This window comes from Panthera tigris, chromosome D4 (genome assembly GCF_018350195.1).
Source record: "Panthera tigris isolate Pti1 chromosome D4, P.tigris_Pti1_mat1.1, whole genome shotgun sequence".
In the NCBI taxonomy this organism is placed as follows: domain Eukaryota; kingdom Metazoa; phylum Chordata; class Mammalia; order Carnivora; family Felidae; genus Panthera; species Panthera tigris.
Window position 1 is genome coordinate 58,032,148 of NC_056672.1, and position 20,808 is coordinate 58,052,955.

Sequence of the window (20,808 nt, forward strand, 5' to 3'; positions counted from 1 at the left end):
ACTGCACCCACAACTGTCTCCCTGCCTGGCCCCAGCCTCCCCCAACATGCCAGACCCTCTGCTTCCACCCTAAGGCTCCCCCATGGCCTCTGGATCAAATCCAAACTCCTCGCTACCCTCTGTTCCTACTGGAGTGGTGTAGCCTCCACCCCGCCCCACCCGCACCCCTACACAGGCCCTAAACAGCTTGTTTTTCCCCATCTCACCTCCACCCTTTGCAAATGTTGCCGCCCCACCCTGGCAGCATCTAGTAAACTCCACCAAAGTCACCTCCTGCAGAAAACCTTCCCCAATGCCCCGCCCTGCCCACCCAAGGTCACACACTCCCTCCTTACTGCTCTCAAGAGCCCCTGGGTCCAGCTCCACATCACAGCACTGGTCAGACGGCCTAGGGCGGCTGTTTCCACACCTACTGAACCCTTCCCAGACAAGGGCCGTGTCCTATTCACGTTTCCCCGTGGTGCCAGCACAAAGCTCAGCACAGAGCTGAGGCCAAACATATGTATACTGGTCCGTTCATTCGTTCATTTGCTCAGAAAACATTTTCCAAGCCACCCTTCTGGGCCCAACACGTCAGGTGCAAGGGATTTTGTGCCTTGTTTCTTAGGAACAGGAAGCTTTCTCTTCAAGCCTCAGAAGTGATACTTTTGATCCTCTTCCCTGAAGAGAAGACACCATCCCAAACTCAGAAGCTACCCAAGTTGTAACCAAAGGAAATGCCTCCCAGCCACCCCAGGGTTGGGGCTGGGCCTCAGGGCCCTTGGGTCTTCCCTTTCCCTATTCCTTCCTCCCAGGCCAGCCACTTGCCAAAGGTCATTCAAGTCCAGAAAAAACAGCCCAACCCCACAGCCTCCCAGTCCAGCTGCCTCTCCTCACCAGGGCTTTCCTGGCACCCAGTACAATGATTTCTCCCTTTCTGTCAGTGGTTTCTGGCCTGTCTGCAGATGGCCTTGAGTTTGAACTTAATGCCACCTCAAATCCTGTGGGAAGAGATGGACACATGTCAATAAATGACTCCAAGAACAAGGCCCTCCTAACTGCCATTGTCCCCCAATTCTTCAAGGTTTTTGGCCACCTGATACCACTGAACACCCCTCTTTTGGGAATTTTCTACCTTAAGAATTTAGTCTCAGGTACCTGGGTGGCTCAGTTGGTTAAGTGTCCAACTCTTGATTTCGGCTCTGGTCATGATCTCATGGTTTGTGAGATAGAGCCCCACACTGAGTGTGGAGCCGTTCGTTTATTCGTTTTTGAGAGAGAGATCATGAGTGGGGCAGAGAGATAAGGAGGCAGAGGATCTGAAGCGGCCTCTGCACTGACAGCAGAGACCCGGATGCAAGGCTCGAACTCATGAACTGTGAGATCGTGACCCGAGCGGAAGTCAGATGCTCGAGGGACTGAGCCACGCAGGTGCCCTGAGCAATCCAGGTGCCCTGAGCATGGAGCCCGCTGAAGATTATCTCTTTCCTTCTCCCTCTGCCCCTCTCCCGCTCCTGCTCTCTCTCTCTCTCTCTCTCTCTCTCTCTCTCTCTTAAAAAACAAGTAAAAAGGTTTAGTCTCCTCAAGGCAGAAGCCAGAAGACTGATCTCCCAGCCTCCCTTGCAGACAGGGCACAGGCACCTTACTGGCTCTACCAAGTAGACACATGGTATGGGTTGTTAACTCAGAAGCTGGTGACACAAAGAAGCAGGAGCCCATGCGGCCCATCTGCTGAGGCCGAGGTTCCGGTGGTGACATCCAGTGTCCGGTGACAGCAGTGTGAGCCGAGTGCTCTGTGTCCACAGGCCAAGGTGCGGCATCTCGTCAGGCGCAGTCCTGATGTGTGGGCTCCTGGCTGTGAGGCCTCTAAGCCTCTTAAATGTCCTAATATCCTTCGGAAAATCCCTCTTCTGCTTAAGCAGTCAGAGATAATTCTGTTGGTCTCAATTAAGAGCTGTGACTGCTACAGTCTCCAAAATGGAGGGCTTTGGTGGCCTGCTTTGTCCTTCATAAATCACCTCTTCCCAGGCTTCTCCATGGCTTCCTCTCTCCAGACATCAGTGTTTCCCCAGAGACTCTTCCTAGATCTCCACTCCTCTCTACGCTTCCTGTCTACACATCTTCACTGGGTGACTCATCTCCTCCATGGGCATGATTTCCAAATCCTCATCCCCGGCACTGACCCCTCCCCCACTTCCCTCTGGGGGTTCCTGCCTGGGTGTCCCTGGGATACCACAAAGTCCACATATCCAACCCAGCTCCTTTTCCCATTGTCTTTGTCTCAGCTGGTGCCTCCGTTATCCACACAGCCCCCCAGACTCCAACCAGGGAAGCCAACCTTGACTTCTGCAGCTCACCTGTCCCTGACATTTGAGTACTGCCAATTCTACTCCTCAAAATGTTTTCTCCATTCTCATCGCTGCTGCCTGGGTCCAGGTCCTCATCCTTCCTCTCCTGGACTTTTACAACCACCTTCGATGGGTTGGGCTTTCTTGCTCAGACTTGTCCTCATTATGTCCACCCTCTGCCAAGACCCCAGAGAGATTTCTTTGAAGATGCTACTCCCGACTTAAAGCCCTCCGAGGCCCCCTAGCATCTGGAGGTTATGACCTCAGGTCACTGGTAGCCTCCCTGGTCCCACCCCTGCTCCACGGCCAGCGGCACGTCTCACCACTCCTGGAGCAGTTGCACTTCTGATGTCGTTTTTGCGTTTATCACGTTCTCTCTGCCTGGTATGCTTTTCCTTCCTGCCCTCGCAGCCTGGCTAATCCCTGCTTGTTCCAATCAACTCAAGTTTCACCTCCTCTGGGAAGCCTTCCTTGGCCACCTCCCCGCACAACCTCAGGGAGGCATAGGCAGCCATCCTCTTGCTCCTGCAACACCTACCACATTCTTCTCCTATTGTAGTTTTTACCTTTAAAAAACATTTATTAAGCACTTACATGCATTATCTCACTTAATTCTCATAACAGCCCTATGAGGAAAGTGTTGTTCTCATTTTTCACATGAGGAAATTGAAGCTCAGAAAATAGAAGGGACTGGGACGCCTGGGTGGCTCAGTTGGTTAAGCGTCCAACTTTGGCTCAGGTCGCAATCTCGCAGTCTGGGGGTTCGAGCCCCGCGTTGAGCTCTGTGCTGACAGCTCGGAGCCTGGAGCTTGCTTCAGTTTCTGTGTCTCCTCCTCTCTCTGCCCCTCCCCGATTCATGCTCTGTCTCTCTCTGTCTTTCAATAATAAATACACATTCAAAAAAATGTTTTATAAAAAAAAAAAAAAGAAAATAGAAGGGACCATCCCAAGACCAGCAGCTGGACAGGGGTGAGTCCAGGGCTCTCTGACTCTGCTCAGAGTGCCTAGCGGCCATGTCCTGTTGCTTCACCCAGGGAGTTGCCCTCTGCATCTGCAACCTGGCCAAGCCACTTTGCCTTACTGAGCCTCGGTTTCGTCTTCTATAACATGGGGATCAAGCCTCTCCCTTCCACCCTCCCAAGGATAGGAGTAAGACCTGAAAAATAGCAGATGTAAAATCACTCGGTAAACTATAAAGGGTGATACACCCTTTGCAGTAATGCAGGAAGGTATTAGCATACTTTTAGAGTTTGCCCACCTTAGAATCAAAGCTCTGCCATCTCCTCCTTCCTTTAGGGTGGAGAGGACTCCCACTTTCCTCTCCGGCCCAGGTTGCCCCTGGGATATTTAAAGGCATCATCCAGCTGTTCCCATCCCCCCTCCCAAAACACAATTGTGACAGTCAAGCAAAGAAAGGCAAGGGGAAAAATCCATAAAGGCTCGGCAAAGCGGCGGCCGGTGGAATTCTCCAGCTCCTGACCACCAGTTAGTGACGTCAGGATTTATAACTGTATTAAATGGTGTGACAGGCAGCCTTGATATATCAGTTCCCCCTTCTTCCCAAATCACAGACAATAAAAGCTTTGGCAGTGAAAGTCATTCATCATCATAAAGACCTGAGACATCCCAGTCATCAATTTCACTCACATCCTTAATACACTGGAGAGAGTGCAGGAGTTGAGCACCTCGAAAGGGGTGGTGGGGGGAGGAAAAAAACATGAAGGAAGATTGAACAGGAATAATTACAAAGGTCAAAGAAGGGATTCCTCCGGTGGGGGGGGGGGGGGGGCATGGGCTGGGCCAGTCCCTACCAGAGGTGTGCTCGGCCCACGGAGAAGCTGGGCAGTTGCTGGGCAAGTTCTAGGCAGTCTAGACCAGCATAGATCAGGCTTAGTGAGCCTGGGGAAGGGCCCAGCTAAAATGGGCTGCGGGACCAGAGGGGGACAGGAAGCCAGACCCTGGGCTCTGTGGCTCCAGGCTGGATTCTATGGGAATCTTTTACTCCATCAGTCTCATTAGTACAAAAGAGATTTAGAGATAATAATAAAACCACAGGTTTGGTTGTTTTTTTTTTTTTGTAACCTACCCTCTTATTGGTACAGATGGCTATTTGTGCCAGCTATGGTCTTCTTTTGGGCAACACCTTTTGACCAACTATACAGATTGACATTGCTGGTTATAAAAGATACTGTAATCCTACCAGGCCAACTGGGAAAGAGACACGTCTCTTGTTTGTGGTCTGTTCTCCAGATGAGGCTCTGCCTGACTCAGAGCTCTGCTGGCCACAGCACCAGGTTAGTGAGAAGTGGTGTGGCACAGTGGTCAAATGTGTGGCTGCTGGAACGTGACTACATGCATTTGAAACCTGGCTTCACCACTTAGGAGCTGTGCAACACTAAGCAAACTTCTGTGCCCTGTGCCTCAGTTTTTGCAGTAGTAAAATGAGGGTAATACCTCTTTCATGGGGTAGTTACGCAGACTAGGCAAGTTAACATACATCAAGTGCTCAGAATGATTTCTGGTGCCTGGTGAGTGGGAGACAAGTATCATCACCCCTGCTGGTGACTCTAGCCTCCCCAGGGATGAGCTCTGGGGAAAAGGCCCTTACCCTCACATGACCCCACCCTACACACCCACTCCCCAGATAGACTATCTGACCACCCTTCCCTTGAGGTGTGCTTGTGACACCTTCGCAGACCTGAGTTAAAAGACACTTAAAAAGGAAGCAGTGCGTTTGGAAAGGTAAACATATCTCTGGATGGGCAAGTTGGACAGACAACAGGTGCCTGTTAAGGATCCATGCCCAAACCAGCCTTACCAAACATGTATAGAAGATCTAGGGTGGGAGTAGAACTTCTACAGCCTCTTAGTTAATGAAAATAAGAACTAATTGAGATAAATTAGAGACAGATTTTTTCTGGGCTGTGAACACTGCGGGGGGGGGGGATCAGGGGGGAAGGTGGCAGACGAGAAGTTTATGCATTTGAAGAAAAATAATAATTGCGATAATACATTACATTCAAATGTGCCTTATGCCTATCAAAGTGATTCCAGTGTGTGAATAATAATAATCTAGGGGGTTGATAACCTTGGTAATAACCTAGGAGAGTGGAGTTTGGGGCAATTAGTAACAATCAATCACGTAGACAACTCATTTGTTCATCCATCGTCCATCCATTCAACAAATACTTCCTGAGTACCTACTATGTTCAAGTTCCATGCTAGGCTGTTCCGGGGAAGGCAGATATCATTCAGAACCTCAAAGTCTAAGGAGAAAGTTAGGCTGGTAACAAAGAGTGATAAATCAAGGCACAACATTATAACAGGTGGGCTGGTCCCCAGAGGCCAGGTGAGGTGGACATCACTCTGACTGTGGGGTAACCGAGAGGACTTCTTGGAGAAGGTGGCACCTGGGGACTACTCCCTGCAGACACTCCCTGAAGGCATACAGGCAAAGACTGCCAGCAGGCCTGCTAACTCCTCAGTTCCTCAGTAGGTGTCATGAAAGCCTTTTACAGGCAAAGCCCTGCATCAACTCACATTTTCCTTCTTGACGGGAGACAGGACCTGAGCACCTGGCGCAGTCAAGGTGGCACGGGCTCCATGAAGTCCTAAGAAAGGGCACAGATCCTTACAGCTTATAGTTCGTGTGCACTTCACCACAGTGCTGCAAGAAGGGATGAGCCCAGATTATAATTCCCTTCGGCAGATGTGAAAACTGAGACTCAGACAGGTGAAGGATGTTCCCAAAGTCACCAAGGAGCATGGCAGAGGTGGGATGAAGATCTGTGACCCTGACTCCAAGTCAACCCAGTGCTCATCCTTTCACAGCACATTACTACTACCTCTGAGCAAATGACAAGCATTCTAAGCCAGAGGAACCAGCAGAAGCAAAAGGCTTCGAGTGAGACCAGGCATGGCTGAGTTGGATGCTAGTAAATAGATCAGCCTGGATAAAGGGTTCCATTGGACAGCTTCACAGATGAAGTAGACAGATGGCAGTGACCAGGCAGGCTGAGAAACAAGGAGAGGAAAGGGAAACAGTTGCATTCTGGAAGGATGAAGGCTAAGCCTGGCACGGAGGAGAAGCACTAGGTAGAAAAAGAGTCGAGGGATATGGATTCCAGAGCTGTCTCACTTTGGAGACCCTGAGTTCTCAGTCCCCAGTGTTTCTATCTGCTCACCCAGGAAGTTGCACTAGATGATCTCCAAGGGCCCATCCAGGACCAAAATTCCAGTCTCTTGGCCCTGGGCACCTGGGGAGGGCACGATTGTCACAACAGTGGGTCAGATGGAGGAGACAAAGTGAGGACCAGCAGTGCTTACAGACATGGTGGGGACAGGTCAGACAGAAACAGAGCAAAAGAGGTACCTGATTCCCTCTCAGATGATGGGTTAGGCCAGGTATGAAGGGACGTGGAGTCTTCAAGGAGACCTTTATAGTGAGCTCAGGGGAGGTAAGGGTAGGTATGATGGACATCTCCCCCACCACCAAATATGCCTACATCCTAATCTCTAGAACCTGTGACTATGTTACCTTACGAAGCAAAAGAAACTTCGCAGGGGTGATTAAATCAAGGATTTTGAGACGTGGAGGAGATCCTGGATTTTCCAGGTGGGCTCAATGTAATCATCAAGGGTCTCTATACAGGGAGGTAGAAAGGTCAGAGTCACAGCGAGAAGAGGTGACAGCGGGAGCAGAGGTCAAAGGGGAGAAAAGATGCTACCCTGCTGGTTTTGAAGATGGGGTAAGGGGCCATGAGCCAAGGAATGCAGGCAACCTCTAGAAAAAGCTGGAAAAGGTTAAAAAAGAAAAAAGAAAAAAAAAAAAGATTCTCCCCTAGAGCCTCCAGAAGGTAATGCAGTTCCTTGATGCTAGGACTCTTGCCCCCCCAGAATGGTAAGAAAATAAATTTATGTTGGTTTAAGCCCCAAGCTTGTGGTAGTTACAGCAGCAAGTAAAAACTAACAGAGGAGACCAGTGGAATATCCAGAAGAGGGAGCCATCAGGCCTGCTCAACGCGGGACACATCCCACCCTTAGTAAGGTCTTCCACCATCCTCTTGTCATGGTGGACCCCTAGGCTCTCTGGCTCCGGCTGCTTTCCTGAGCTCCAAAATTTTATTTTATTTTATTTTTAATCAAAAATTAGGGGCGCCTGGGTGGCTCAGTTAAGTGTTCGACTTCAGCTCAGGTCATGATCTTGCGGTTCATGGGTTTGAGCCCCATATCGGGCACTGTGCTGACAGTTAGAGCCTGGAGCCTGCTTCAGATTCTGTGTCTCCTTCTCTCTCTCTCTCTCTCTCTCTGCCCCTTTCTCTCTCTCTCTCAAAAATAAGTAAACATTAAATTTTTTTTTTAATTTAAAATCAATACTTACACAGCATTTATTGTGCTCCAAGCCAGGGTTTTTGTGTGTGTGCCTTTGAAATATCAACTCATTTTATCCATATAATGAGTTTCTATCGCCATTTTATAGATGAGGAAACTGAGGCACACACACTCACACGCAAACAATTGAGCACCTGAGGTCACCAGTTCATAAGTGGCAGAGCTGGGATCCAAAGATAGGCAGTCTGGCTTCAGAGTCTATATGAGAGATTGTGCAGTGTGATCAGTTTCTGCAGACCCCAGTGGCTGCTAGTTTAACTGTGCTGCCGTTAAATGTGAGAGAGCTCTGCTTGGATACCTCTGATGACGTGGAGCTTACTACCTACAGGAACCATACCATACGGAAGTAAGGAGAAAACCAGCTTTGTTACTTACTGGTGTGTGAATTCAGGCAGTTTCTTTAACTGTTAGTTGGGACAAAAATAGTACCTGTGTTCCACAGAATAAGGGATGAAATGAACCAAAGCACATAACAAATGCTCAATAAACATTAGCTATCATTGTTATTATCTCCTGAGGCAGCCTATTCCAGTTTCAGAGAGCTCTAACTATTAAAAGTTCTTCTTTGCACTCAACTAAAGCTTGCTTCCCTGTGGCTTTCCCTGATGTACTCCCAGCAACCACGCCTCTCCCCCTACAGCCCTGAGCTGTAGCAGCCAGGCTCCAAGTCGGCTGTCGTAAGCCAACAGCGCTGGGGGACAAGGTACCCTGCCTGCCCTCCTCCCTAGACACTATCCTTCTCTGTCTGAAGCCCCAGTATTGAATACTGAGAGGGATTCCCCCTCCCTAGCTCTGAGAATATGGATTCTCTAGCTTGTATTGCTTGAGAAAAGTTAAGAACATTAGAGAGGATAGAAGTTCTGTCCCTATCGACATGTTGGGTATCCATAAAACGTGAAATACAATTTTCAAAAATTGAACAACAGTATGAGGAGTAAAAACCCATTTGTAGGAAATAAGCTACATATGTGTATATATATATATATATATATATATATATATATATATATATATATATATATAGAAAAGCTTCTGGAAGAACATATACCAAACCATCAACTCTGATGGCATCAGCAGAAGAGGTTAGGAATGGGGTGAGGGGATATGGTCATATGCAGCTATATATACACACTTTCATGCCATTTGGCTTTATTGTACCATGGGCACGTGTTGTGTTGTGACTAAAAAGGAATTAGGAAAGGGGGACTGCAAGAGAACAAGCCAAGCTTCAGAACAGAAAACAGAAGCCTGGAGTGCTTGGCTCTCCCAGAACAGCCTAGACATGGGCCTCTCCACAAAATGGTCCCCAAAGCCCACAGTCAGAGACAGGCCATCATTCCCTCTTCAGTGCCTTCACGTATCATGGCTTCTCCCATGGGATCTCCCTTGTTTTTCTTGTTGGTTTTGTTTTGCTTTGTACGTGCAACCACCTTTGCCTCCCCCATCAGACTGTAAGCATGTTGAGGGCAGGGACTCTATAACCCTCATGACTCAGGCTAGGCTACAGTCTGACAGGAAGGAGGAGTTGGTTTTGATGAAGAGATAAGTGAGTGAGTGAATAATGAATGGCAGTAATCTGCAAATTGCCAGGCACTACAGTCTGGTTTGCTTTCTCCTGCAGATAATGGCAAGGCGGTGGAGATCTCTGACCAGGAGAACAAGCTAATGAAATCGCTATTTTAGGAAGATGGATCACAGCAGGGTGGGCTGGGAAGCCGGAGGCCCAGAGACCTGCTCGAAGGCTATTTGGAAAGGTCGGCTTCCAAGCTGCTCGCAAGTGTAAAAATCTATGAGTGCATTACCAGGACGGCCATCCAGCTTTGTTTATTTTTATCCTACGAAATACAAGGTCAGAAACAACCAGAGTCCTTTCTGCTGAAATTATTTTTTTTAATTGACACTGCACTTTCCACAAATATTAATTCGTTTATTCAACAAATAGTTCTTAGGAACACTATGCTAACCTGAAAGCAAATCATATTTTCCTCTGATGTGCATTTTAATTACGGAGATGCTTGAATTTCATTTTGGCTTTAAAATGATCAGAGCTTCAGCTTCTCTGAACCTCTGAGTATCCTTTTAAACACAAACATTCCAAAATTCCAGGTTTCTATAGAATCTACAACTCTAAGTCTATTTAACAATCCCATACCAAATACTTTAAACCCCAATCGTATTCGCCTTGAATCTTTCTGGAATGCAAATAGCCTTGTATCTACGGGGAAGGTTCCAGTCTCAGATGCTGAGTTTTCTCTCTGGGTCGTGCTCCCCTGAAACACAACATCTCGTTTGGAGAGAGTGTGACATCACTGCGCTGGGATGAAATTCCATGTTGTTGCACATTCTCGGGACCTTTGCACTCAGTCCTCCAGGCCTTCCCCACTGCATGGGTTACACGCTGAGCTGATATTTGGGGAAAGCCATTCCAGGTGGGCAGAACAGCCTGACCTAAGACCTGGAGTCGGAAACAGGCAAGGCCAGTTGGACACCTGTGGCCAGCCCTTTCTGACTTGACAGAAGGGTTTTCTGTTGGACAGAAGTAGGAGCAAGAGGAGGCAAGGAAGGATGGGGCTGGAGCAAAGTCAAGAACTCGTAAATTCACAGGGGCTACAAACATGGTAAATTAGTGAGCTGTCCAGGAATCTGGGGCAAACAGAAGACTCACGTGTAGGGGGAGCCACTTCTCCGCTATACTGAGTGTAGTAGTATGGGGATGTGGACCGAAAGTGGACAAGTTTTTCAATTAAAAAATTTTTTTTAACATTTACTTATTTTTGAAAGATAGAGACGGAGCACAAGCAGGGAAGGGGCAGAGAGAGAGGAAGCCACAGAATCTGAAGCAGGCTCCAGGCTCTGAGCTGTCAGCACAGAGCCCGACACGGGACTCGAACTCATGGACCGCGAGATCATGACTTGAGCTGGAGTCAGACGTTTAACCAACTGAGCCACCCAGGTGCCTCAAGTTTTTCAACTTTTTAAAGAAAGGTTAGACATTTTAATCTTTATGTTAAATCTCCTGATTTTGAGGCGCTTTTAACAATTTTTTTCAAAGTTTATTTTTGAGAGAGAGAGAAAGAGACAGAGACAGAGTGTGAGTGGTGGAGGGGCAGAGAGAGGGAGACACAGAATCCGAAGCAGGCTCCAGGCTCTGACCTGTCAGCACAGAGCCCGACTCAGGGCTTGAACCCATGGACCACAAGCCTAAGTGGGACACTTAACCGACTGAGCCAGCCAGGAGCCCCAAGGCACTTTTAATTTAACGTTTTGATAGTTATATATTGACAACATTTGAAAAGTTAAAAACGTAAATGGTATTCAGTAAAAAAGTCCTCTTCCCACATCCAGTTCACGGCTTCTGCCTAAACACGGTTATTAAGTTCCTGAGTATCCTTCCAGGGTTTCTTTATGCACGTGTGCACAAATACAAATGCATTCCCATTGTCCCTCTGTTCTTTACACAAAAGGTAGCATTCTGTACACAGTAGTCTTGCTTTTCTCATGAATAATGTATCTCAAAGCTCCTTCCCTATCAGGACATAGAGAGCTTCCTCATTCTTTCCTATAGCTGCACAACGTTCCATTGTACGGATAAGCTACTCTTTACTTAAACAGTTCCCTACTGATGGACATTTGGGTTGTTCTCCTCCAATCTTTAAAATGTTAGTCTAAGTTGTTTTTTTTTTTTTAAGTTCAAAAGACACTATGCGGACCAAACAATCTTTGGGCTTCACAGTGGGTACACAGAACGCCAGTTGAGGGAGGTGCTGGGCAGTGGCTGGGTCTACGAGTTCATACCATGGATGTCCATCTGGACATCCTTCAGGCCTGGGTTGTTAACGGGAATGGAAATCACTTTCAGTGGAGAACAGCTGCAGGTACGTACTGTTTGAAGATTCTTTGCCTTTGAGGTAGCAAAATCATCATCACCAGAGGTGACCAAGCCCTGATGTAGAATAGATCCTCGGGGGGCGGGGGTTGAAGGGATGGGCTACTCAACCTCTGAAGTTCATTTCCACTGACTGCAAGAGTCCCCAAAGCCTGATTATGGGCTGAGCCCAACTAACAGCAGAGAAAGAACCAAGAAATGGCCTCCTCCTTTCCACATCTCATTCACTCATTCATTTTACAGCTAAAAGGCATTTACCGAGGCTGTATCTTGTTAGGAATACCTTGCCCCCAAATCTTCCCAAAGCCTCTCATCACTGGGATCTCAGATCAAATGCTACCCGTTAGAGAGGCTGTGCTCCACCCCCCCCCACCCCACTCACCAACCATCTCTCCAACCAGCTAGTTTCTTCAAAGCACATGCCATTACAAAATGAAACTGCACATTTTTCCCCCTGTTTGCTGTGAATTGTCCAGCTTTTCCCAGCAAGCAAGCCTAGTGAGGGCAGGGACTGTCCACCAAGATCACCATCGTTCTCCCAGCTGGGCACAGAGTGAGTCCAGTGAACAGTAACTATTCACGTTACACTCTTTTCCTGCGCACACAACTTTGACATCCCAGCATCTTCCACAGGATTCCGAGGAAAGCTCCACGGCTGAGCCTTTTGTTGTAAGATGTTATGCTGTACTGTAGCTTTAATTATATTCTTTTGAAGCACCTTTGGCAAACTGGATACATAAGGAATTTCTCATATTTTAGTTTTTGTTATTTATTATGATTTCACTCTGAAGGAAGAGATATTTAGTTGAGCCTAGTTGAGCCTCAAAGGCTCATAAAAAAAAGATCTAAGAAGTGTTCCCCATGGAAAGATGAACAAATGGCATTCAGAGTGGCTTGGTGCTGGCCAGACATCTTGGTACAAGAGCTCCGAAACATACTAATAACTACCATTTGTTGAGTGTTTACTCGTGCCAAGCACTGTGCTAAGGTTCCGCATGGACCATTCGTGCTATCCTCACAGGAAGCCTACAGTGAGTTCTGTTTCGGCCTCATTTATAGATGGAGAACTTGGGCATGGAGGCTGGTAACCTGCCCAAGGTCAACCAGCTAGAACATGGTGACACTGGGCTTCAAGCTAAGCAGTCTGGCTTTCCTGCTGACATTCTCAATTACATGCTAGAAGAGGCACCCTCTGGAACTTTAAACTGGGATTTTGTTTGTTTGTTGTGTTTTGTTTTTTTGTCCATCCCATCACATAACGGCAGCAGGCCACAAAGGTCAGGGCCCTGGGCGAGCCCTAGTTCCGGCTCTAACTCACAGGATGTGGCCCTGAGCAGGGCACCTCCCCTCTCTGGACCTAGGTCTCCCGAGCTGAGCTGTTGGGTGAGCAGCTGGACTGCACAACACTCCCACCCTGCCCATCTGCGGTCTCGATATTTGTCCTGAGGGAGGCTGGGAAGTGCCAACACTGGATCCTGGACCCGCCAGATTACCTTCTCCCTCAACTCCCCACACACACTCAGATGCCCCCGTGGTGGCTCTCAAACTCTCTCCCCCCACTGCCTCATTATATCCTTGCAACAGCCAAAGGAGGCATGCAGGGCAGGAACTGCCATCCCCTTTTCATTGATTGGAAAACTGAGGCTCAGAGAGGACAATCTATTTGCCGAAGGACAGGACAATTAAGGGGGGAAAGTCCAGGCTTACGCCCATTCCTCTGACTCTTAATCTAGTGCTCTTTCCTCCAACCCTCAGCTGTTGCTCAGATGAAAAAGGCAGAAGAGGGTGGACCTTCTTGGGCTTCCAGGTTTGGGATATTGAGGCTCCAAACATTGAACCTGGGGGCACAGCAAATCAGAGCCGGTGGTCCTGGGGACTTGGTGGCATTCTGTCTGTCCTTGTAGGCGCCTATCTGCTGCCCCACTAGTGGTGTCTTTTACTTAGAGGGGACAGTGCCCAGGGGGAGCCTCATACCCCGACAGGTATCCACCACGCCAGTGTTGCCCAAACTTATTTGATGAGAAACCTCCCTCAGTCTCCTCCCTCCATTCTAACTGCTGATGCAAAAAGACAGTCCTCAGGGGAAGAGGCCAGCAAGGACACAGGCTGGCCCCATTCCTTTGTTCTTTCAGGCAAGGGTCAGGGGGGCACAGTGGAGGGCAAGACTGCCAGGCCCTTTACCAGTAGGGGGGTGAGCAGGGGGCCTGGCACCCCAGCCGCTGTCCTCCCTGGCAGGTAGGCACAGTGGCTGCCCCATGGGCAGGCCTGTGGCCCAAGGACACACCTGCCGAGAATTAGTCCCAATCAGGACGGCCCCAAACTACTGATGATGCAGGAGCAAGCTGGCCATGTCACTGGTTTGCAAATGGTGAGCCGCTTCTGAACCGTGGCCCGGGCTGGTAGAGCAGGAGTTTAAGTTAATATTTAATGTGGCATATAAACGATGGAGAGAAATCGACTCATTCTCTAATGAGACCTTCCCTGCACAGCATGGAGTATAAGGGCCGAGATGGAGCAGGACGGAGGCCACCTCCTCCCCCGGCCCCGCACTCCAGGCTGGCACTGCCCAGCTAGAGTCCTGGGCTGGCTCACAGTCCAACTGAGCGCCAACTACGCTCTGGGCTTTGTGGGGAGGGGAGAAGGTAAGGCGTGGGGCCGGAAGACTCAAGGTCTCCCTGAAGAGTTCAGAACTGTGTCAACACATCCATGAACACAAGGGAATAAAGTTACTGCCATCCTAACAGCTCCTGGAGGCATTCCTTCAAGGTGTTCTAACACTTCTCAGTAGGGTCAGCAACTGCCCCCTAGAGGGTGCTCTGAAAACTTGTGGGGGCTTTTCTATAATTGAGAGGCATCCCTGCCTTGCAGAGGAAGAGTCCCCACAGCGACGTTTCCTTTCATCTTGCATTCTGTCATGTCCTGCCAAACAGGACAGGTGAAAAATCTGTTTATAATTATTTGAGTCTAGCACTGAACTTCATTTACATATAAATGTGAACTTGCAATCTCCATGGTCTTAATATACACTGAATTTTCTAGGAATGCAACTACTGTGTAAACCGAGAAAAGCTCATATCTTATTTTACTTGGAATTTTGCCAAGAGTTCCTCACCTAATTCATAAAATCAGGCTCGCAGTATGAGTAAGTAGGAGTCCCTAAGTCTGCGTTCAGGGCCGTGGCATTCATAGTGATTCTGTGCATGGGGCAAGCCCCGAACTACTTCATTATTTCTTGCAGTTCAAACACGCAGGGTATTTGCTTATCAAAGTACATAGTATTTCATTATAAACAATTTCGCTTTCATTCTTCCTATATCTCATGATTAAGGCTTTATTTTGATTTAACTTGAAGTCAGATGTGATCTTAATTTCCGGAGAGTAAAGGGGCATTGTTAATATTTGCTATCCCAGGGCGCCCGGGTGGCACAGTCAGTTGAGTGCCCGACTCTTGATATTGGCTCAGGTCATGATCCCCAAGGTTGTGGGATTGAGCCCTGTGTCAGGTACTGTGGAGCCCGCTGGGGATTCTCTTTCTCTCTCCCTCTGCCTCTCTCCTCAGCTCATGCGTGCACACACTCTCTCTCTCAAATAAATAAGATGAAAAAAAAATACTTGCTATCCCAAGGGGATGTTAGGTGGGACTGGGAAGAGAACCCTAACACCACAATGCCCCATAAAGCAGGAGAAGAGCTGGAGATCTTCTAAAGAATCCTCATTACACAAGCCTCTGACCTGCCTGTGTGTGCCTCTGCCTCTGTGTGTATGTCCTTTGTATTTTTTCACACCAATGGGATCATACTTAACATAGTATTATACAAATTGCTTATTTATTTAAAAATTTATCTTGGAGGAGCGCCTGGGTGGCTCAGTCGGTTAAGCGGCCGACTTTGGCTCAGGTCATGATCTCACGGTCCGTGAGTTCGAGCCCCACATCGGGCTCTGTGCTGACAGCTCAGAGTCTGGAGCCTGCTTCAGATTCTGTGTCTCCCACTCTCTCTGACCCTCCCCCGTTCATGCTCTGTCTCACTCTGTCTCAAAAATAAATAAAACATTAAAAAAATTTTTTTTTAATTTATCTTGGACCTTTATTCATTTCAGCACAGACAGCTCTACTTAATTATTTTTAATTGGTTTGCATAGTATTTTGTGTTATGAAGGAGCCATAATTTATTTAACCAGCTCCTATTGACAGACACTGCCTTGTGGCCATTTGTTTGCCGTTATAAATAATTCTATAATTATTATACAGATAAAGGTATCACTGTATATTCATGAATATATCTGTGACTTGATTATGAAAGTTCTGGGTTAGAGGGTAGGTAGGGGCATTTACATTTTTGATAGATATTGCCAAATTTCCTTCCAAAACAGGTTACACTGATTTGTAACAGTGGATGAAAATATTTGTTTCTCATACCTTCTCCAACATTTGCCCTCCAGAAACATTTCAATCTTCGGTAAGCTAATTGACTTTTTAAAGTGTCTCATGACTGTTTTAACTTGCAGTTTTAAAACTATGAGTCAGGTATGTACCTTTTCATGTGCTGTTGGACGTCTGTATTTTTTCCAATGAATTTATCCAGTCTTGACCTGTTTTTCCTACTGATTTTTTTCTTATTCATTTCTAAAAGCCCTTTATGTATTAATAAAATTAGCTTTTGTCATCGGTGTTCCACTTTTTCCCCCTAATTTTGTTGTCTTTTGAATGTTTTTACATACAGACAAAAGACTTACATTTTTAAAAGTCATTTAGACTAGTTTTCTTTGTCTTTTATATTTGGAACAGATGTTAAAAGGCCTTCCCTGCTCTAAGATTCTAAAAAAGTATCCTTCATTTTTTTCTAGTTTATTAAGGTTTCATTTTTTACATTGAAAGTGTAGATCAACTAGGAATTTATTTTGATATAAAAAGTGAGGTATGTATCCAACAAGCCTAGTTGTCCCAACACCATTAACTGAACGATTTATCTTTTTCTCTACCTATTTGAAATATTACATTTATAAATACCCATATCTATTTGGATCTATTTAAGGACTCTCTAGGCCATTATATGTGTCCATAACTTCAGTTTCATTACTAATAGTTTTAGGGGTGTTTGGCTGGCTTACTCGGGAAAGCAAATGATTCGTGATCTTGGGGTCGTCAGTTCAAGCCCCACACTGGGTGTAGAGATTACTTAGATAAATAAGTAAATAAATAAACTTAAAAAAACAAAAAATAGTTTTAAGTGCTGCTGCTTTATCATAATGTTTTTAAATAGGCTACAACTTTTGCTCATTTCCCTATTTCAGAATTTTTTAGCTATGCTTCAGTGCTTATTTTTGCAGTATTTGGTATCATTTTGACATGTTCCCCCAAAAATTCTGTTGCTATTTTGATTGGGATTCCTTTGAATTAGTAGATTACTTAGAAGAAACTGACAACTTTATGATATTGAGTCTTCCTCCCCAAGAACAAGTTATCTCTCTCCATTTATTCTTTTATGTCCCTTGGTGGAGTTTAAAGTGAATTTTTCCTCAGCATTGGTTTTTTTGGTACTATTGTTAAAGGACTCTTCTATTATTTTTCTAGCTAGCTATTGTTTACTCACAAAAAAAGCTAATGATTATATTTATAATTAGAATACTTCCAATATTTCAACATCAAGCATACCGTTATGCAAGATCAAGCAAAATAAAGACATGGGTAAACTTTTAAAAAATAAACTAAATTTTGAAGAATTTTAATAAAGTAAAATAGCTCAGAATTGCACATGATCACGATGTGGCCCTAGATACAGTAAGAGCTCTTCATTTAATGTAACCCTGACTTTCCCCTACAGCCTTCATCTGCCACTGCATATCTTTCTTTCATAGCCCTATGTGGTCCTCCAGAGAAATATCCCTTTGGCAATGAACACCCAGGACAACACACCTTTCTGGAAGGGCATGCAAAAGAGCTCACTATCTCTACTTTCTGCAGAGCAAGGCAGAAAATATTTCTTCCAAAGTAGCCATCCACTACCTGAGTGCTTTTAAAATTCTACAGCAGGTAATTTCATGTGTTTTTAGGAAAGATGAAAGTGAAAAGCAACACAAGTAGTAACAATGGGTCAGAGACTAGAATTATCTCCAAAATTAATTTTTTTTTTTTTTTTAAAGATCAAGCATGATTCTGACTTGGGTCTGGAGTACAAACAAGTCTTTGGTCAAAGGTTTACCTGAAAACCCAATCCACACCCAGACCCACTGCCTGGGTCAACTAAACCTTCTGTGACATCAGGGGAGAGGACCTCATGGGACATCTGTGCTGTTAGTAAAGCCCCACTCTAACGGAGGCTCCCCACCCTCTATCCCTGTCCCAGTGTTGACACCTCCCCACCTGTGCTGGTTCAGCTGCCCCCAGAAGCTTGCCAAGATCTGCAAACAGGGCCTCCACTGCTTCTGTCTGAGCCCCACGAGCCTCAGTGCCAACCTATCAGCACAGGTCTCAGAGCTGGGTTCTCTCTGTCTCGGAACCTACGTGACATCAAGCCCTCTCCCCTAAAACTCAAACCTGAGTACAATCCCCAGCTTCCCCGACACAACCATAGCCCGCCTGCACTTCTAAGAAGCCCTTGTCTCTGTTACTTCTTACCGTGCCCTGCCTACCAGCCTCCAGGGACATCCTGCTACCCCCCGCTGGACCCCAAGGCTCTGGCCCAAGTGCTCCCCTTGAGCCTCCTATTATCTGTCTGTATAGTATCTGAGACTGCTTCCTGCCTGCCAGCTTGGACAAACTTCCAGGGTCTGTCCCCCCATGTTATCCCACTGCTGCTGGAGCAGGAAGAGGTGTCTGCCTAACTCAGCCCTTGTGGTCCAGCCTTTTCTGCAGCAGCAAACCCAACGATGTGACCGGCCACCACGAGAAGGCTCTGAGAGGAATAACAGCAACATGTATCGGGTGCTTGCCGTGTGCTAAATAAGAGTCTAAACACTTTATATGTATTAATGAATTAATCCTCACAATAACACCATTCCCACTGTAGAGATTTTTTTAAAAACATAGCCTGGAATCCTTATACATTTACCCAAGATTACACAGTTAGTCAATGGCAAGTTCAAATCCAGCAATGTGCCTCCAGGATCCAAACTCAATCTTTACACTGACGGCTAAAGAGGCTGGCCCTGGGCCTTCCAGAAAGGCAGCTACTTTGCATACGCCAAGCACCTTCCAGCCTAAACCTCTTACCCTTCCTGACTCAGTCTCTGCCTGGAAACCCGAAATACCAATGCCAATCTGCCAGGAGTCTGCTCCTTCTCAAGTCCTACCAGGCAGGGTTGCCCTTCTCGTGAGAGGGATAAATCCCAGACCTCTGAACCTCCTGGCTGTATCCACAGAGAATCCCGAAGTCACCACGGCCCTTCTTGTCATGGGCCTTTCTTGCCACCTGTCCCAACCCACAGCCCATTTGACACTCACTCTCCGCTGGCTTTATCAGAGCAAATACAGCCATGACTCATCACAGCCGCAGCTCTGGCCCCGGCAGTATCCTGCCTGACCGATTCCAGGGCCCCAGAACCTTACTAAAACAAAAATGGCCCGTCAAGTCCAAAAGCACCAAGCCACTCTTCCCCCCGCCCATGCAGGCACTCTCAGTCTCCCTCTGTCAGTCTCTCTCTCTCTCCCCCACCCCAGGTACCCTCACCTGTCACAATGGGGTAGGACTGTGGCCCGGGCACGCTGCTCCCAATGTCGGTGGGAGTGGGGCTGGTCAGGTTGGCCTTCATGTCATCCAGCCCTCCAGCCAGCGAGGCCATAGCTGAGTACTCAGTGGTCTGAAAGAGGAAACAAAACAGAAATGTCTCAGCATCAAGACTCCAAAGCCCCCCAGCCAAACGCCACCGCCACATTCTGGGCTTCAGCCACCTCGCTGGGCTAGCCCAGGCCAGCGCCAGGGCCCACGGGGGGCTCGCAAACCCCCCAGTGTTGAGAAGGCAGATTCAGCTCAATAGAGCAAGACAGGTATCCAGAGTCGACAGTTCTCCCCGGGTGAGGAGGGAGGTGGGCAGGAGTCAGGTGCAGCTTCACAAGAATTCAAACCTAGCTTCTTGTGGCCTGCAGGTTCCATTTGCCCAGCCCCAGTGGCCACCGACAATGTCTTGAATACAGGGAGGGAGATATCAGTAACTAAAAGCAAGGCGGAAATAACAGCCTTGTTGCCAAGAGGATAGAAAGAAAAGTTTCTGATTTCAATGCTCTTAAACCACAGACGCAGAATCACAGACACAAGGTTAAAAGGACTTTGAGACCTCATCCATGCCAAACTCTCAATTCACAGATGACTGAACTGAGGCCCAAGGCAAAGAGGGCTTTGTCCATGGCCAGTGGGGCAGAATCCCAGTCCAGGGAGTAGTCCACCAGAAACTCTCACTCAAAATCCAATACATCAAACCAAATGAACCACAGTTTGGCAAGTGTGTTGAATTCCGGCAGCATGTAAACTATGTGCTGCAAATTGTGAGGTGCACACATCTGATTAGCAAGTCCACAGCAGCCATGGGCACTTGGCCCAGGGTCATGCTCCTTCCTTTAAGCCATTTCATGAAATCAGAGCTTGTGATGAGTCATTTCCTTGACATCCTAGCCACTGTCAAATGGCCTCCAGAAGATGCCAACCTGGGCCTTCCCACTCAGAGACAGACCAAATTAGAAGTGTGAGTTCCAGGTCTCTTCCTTCCACGCAACCCCCAGGCCTAGTTTCGGGTACAGAAAATATCTGCAAATGCCCAAGCCAAAGAATTTGGTTGTGTATGCCAAACTCTTGGCATGAGCAGTTCCCTCCAGGACGCTGGCATCGCAATGGAGGGCACATCCTTGTCTGTCCAGGGTTACATCCTTGGCAGACAGGGACAGGGAAGGAAGCCACCTTCTGAAAGGAGACACAGGCACCTTGGGGAGGATGCTGAGGACTGAGCCACAGGGAAGGGAACCAGGGGAGCCACTGAGCAAGTGGCAGGCAGAGGGGACTCAGACGTGGGTACATTCCTGGTGCTTCTCTCTGCATCTGAACTAGAAAGTACTTCCTGGGCAGCTCAGCCTGGGGTGGTGGGCAACAGTGAGTCCACGAGGGTGCAGGCCCAGGCACCTGCCATGAGTCTCACCGAGGACAGCTCTGTCCAGAGCTCTGGGGCTCTCAATCATCTCCAGCAGAGGCTGATTCGGAAACATGCAGAGAACAGCAC

The 20,808-nt window shown here is 47.4% G+C and overlaps 1 protein-coding gene across 2 annotated transcripts in view; it reads right to left on the reverse strand.

Annotated features, from left to right (window-relative positions):
- Nucleotides 1-20,808, reverse strand: part of PAX5 (paired box 5) — a 187,936-nt gene that overhangs the window by 60,562 nt on the left and 106,566 nt on the right. For both annotated transcript variants that reach the window (XM_042965180.1, XM_007089318.3), the window contains one exon: nt 19,272-19,401. In XM_042965180.1, coding sequence (XP_042821114.1) covers nt 19,272-19,401 — 130 coding nt within the window. The remainder of the gene's footprint in view (nt 1-19,271; nt 19,402-20,808) is intronic.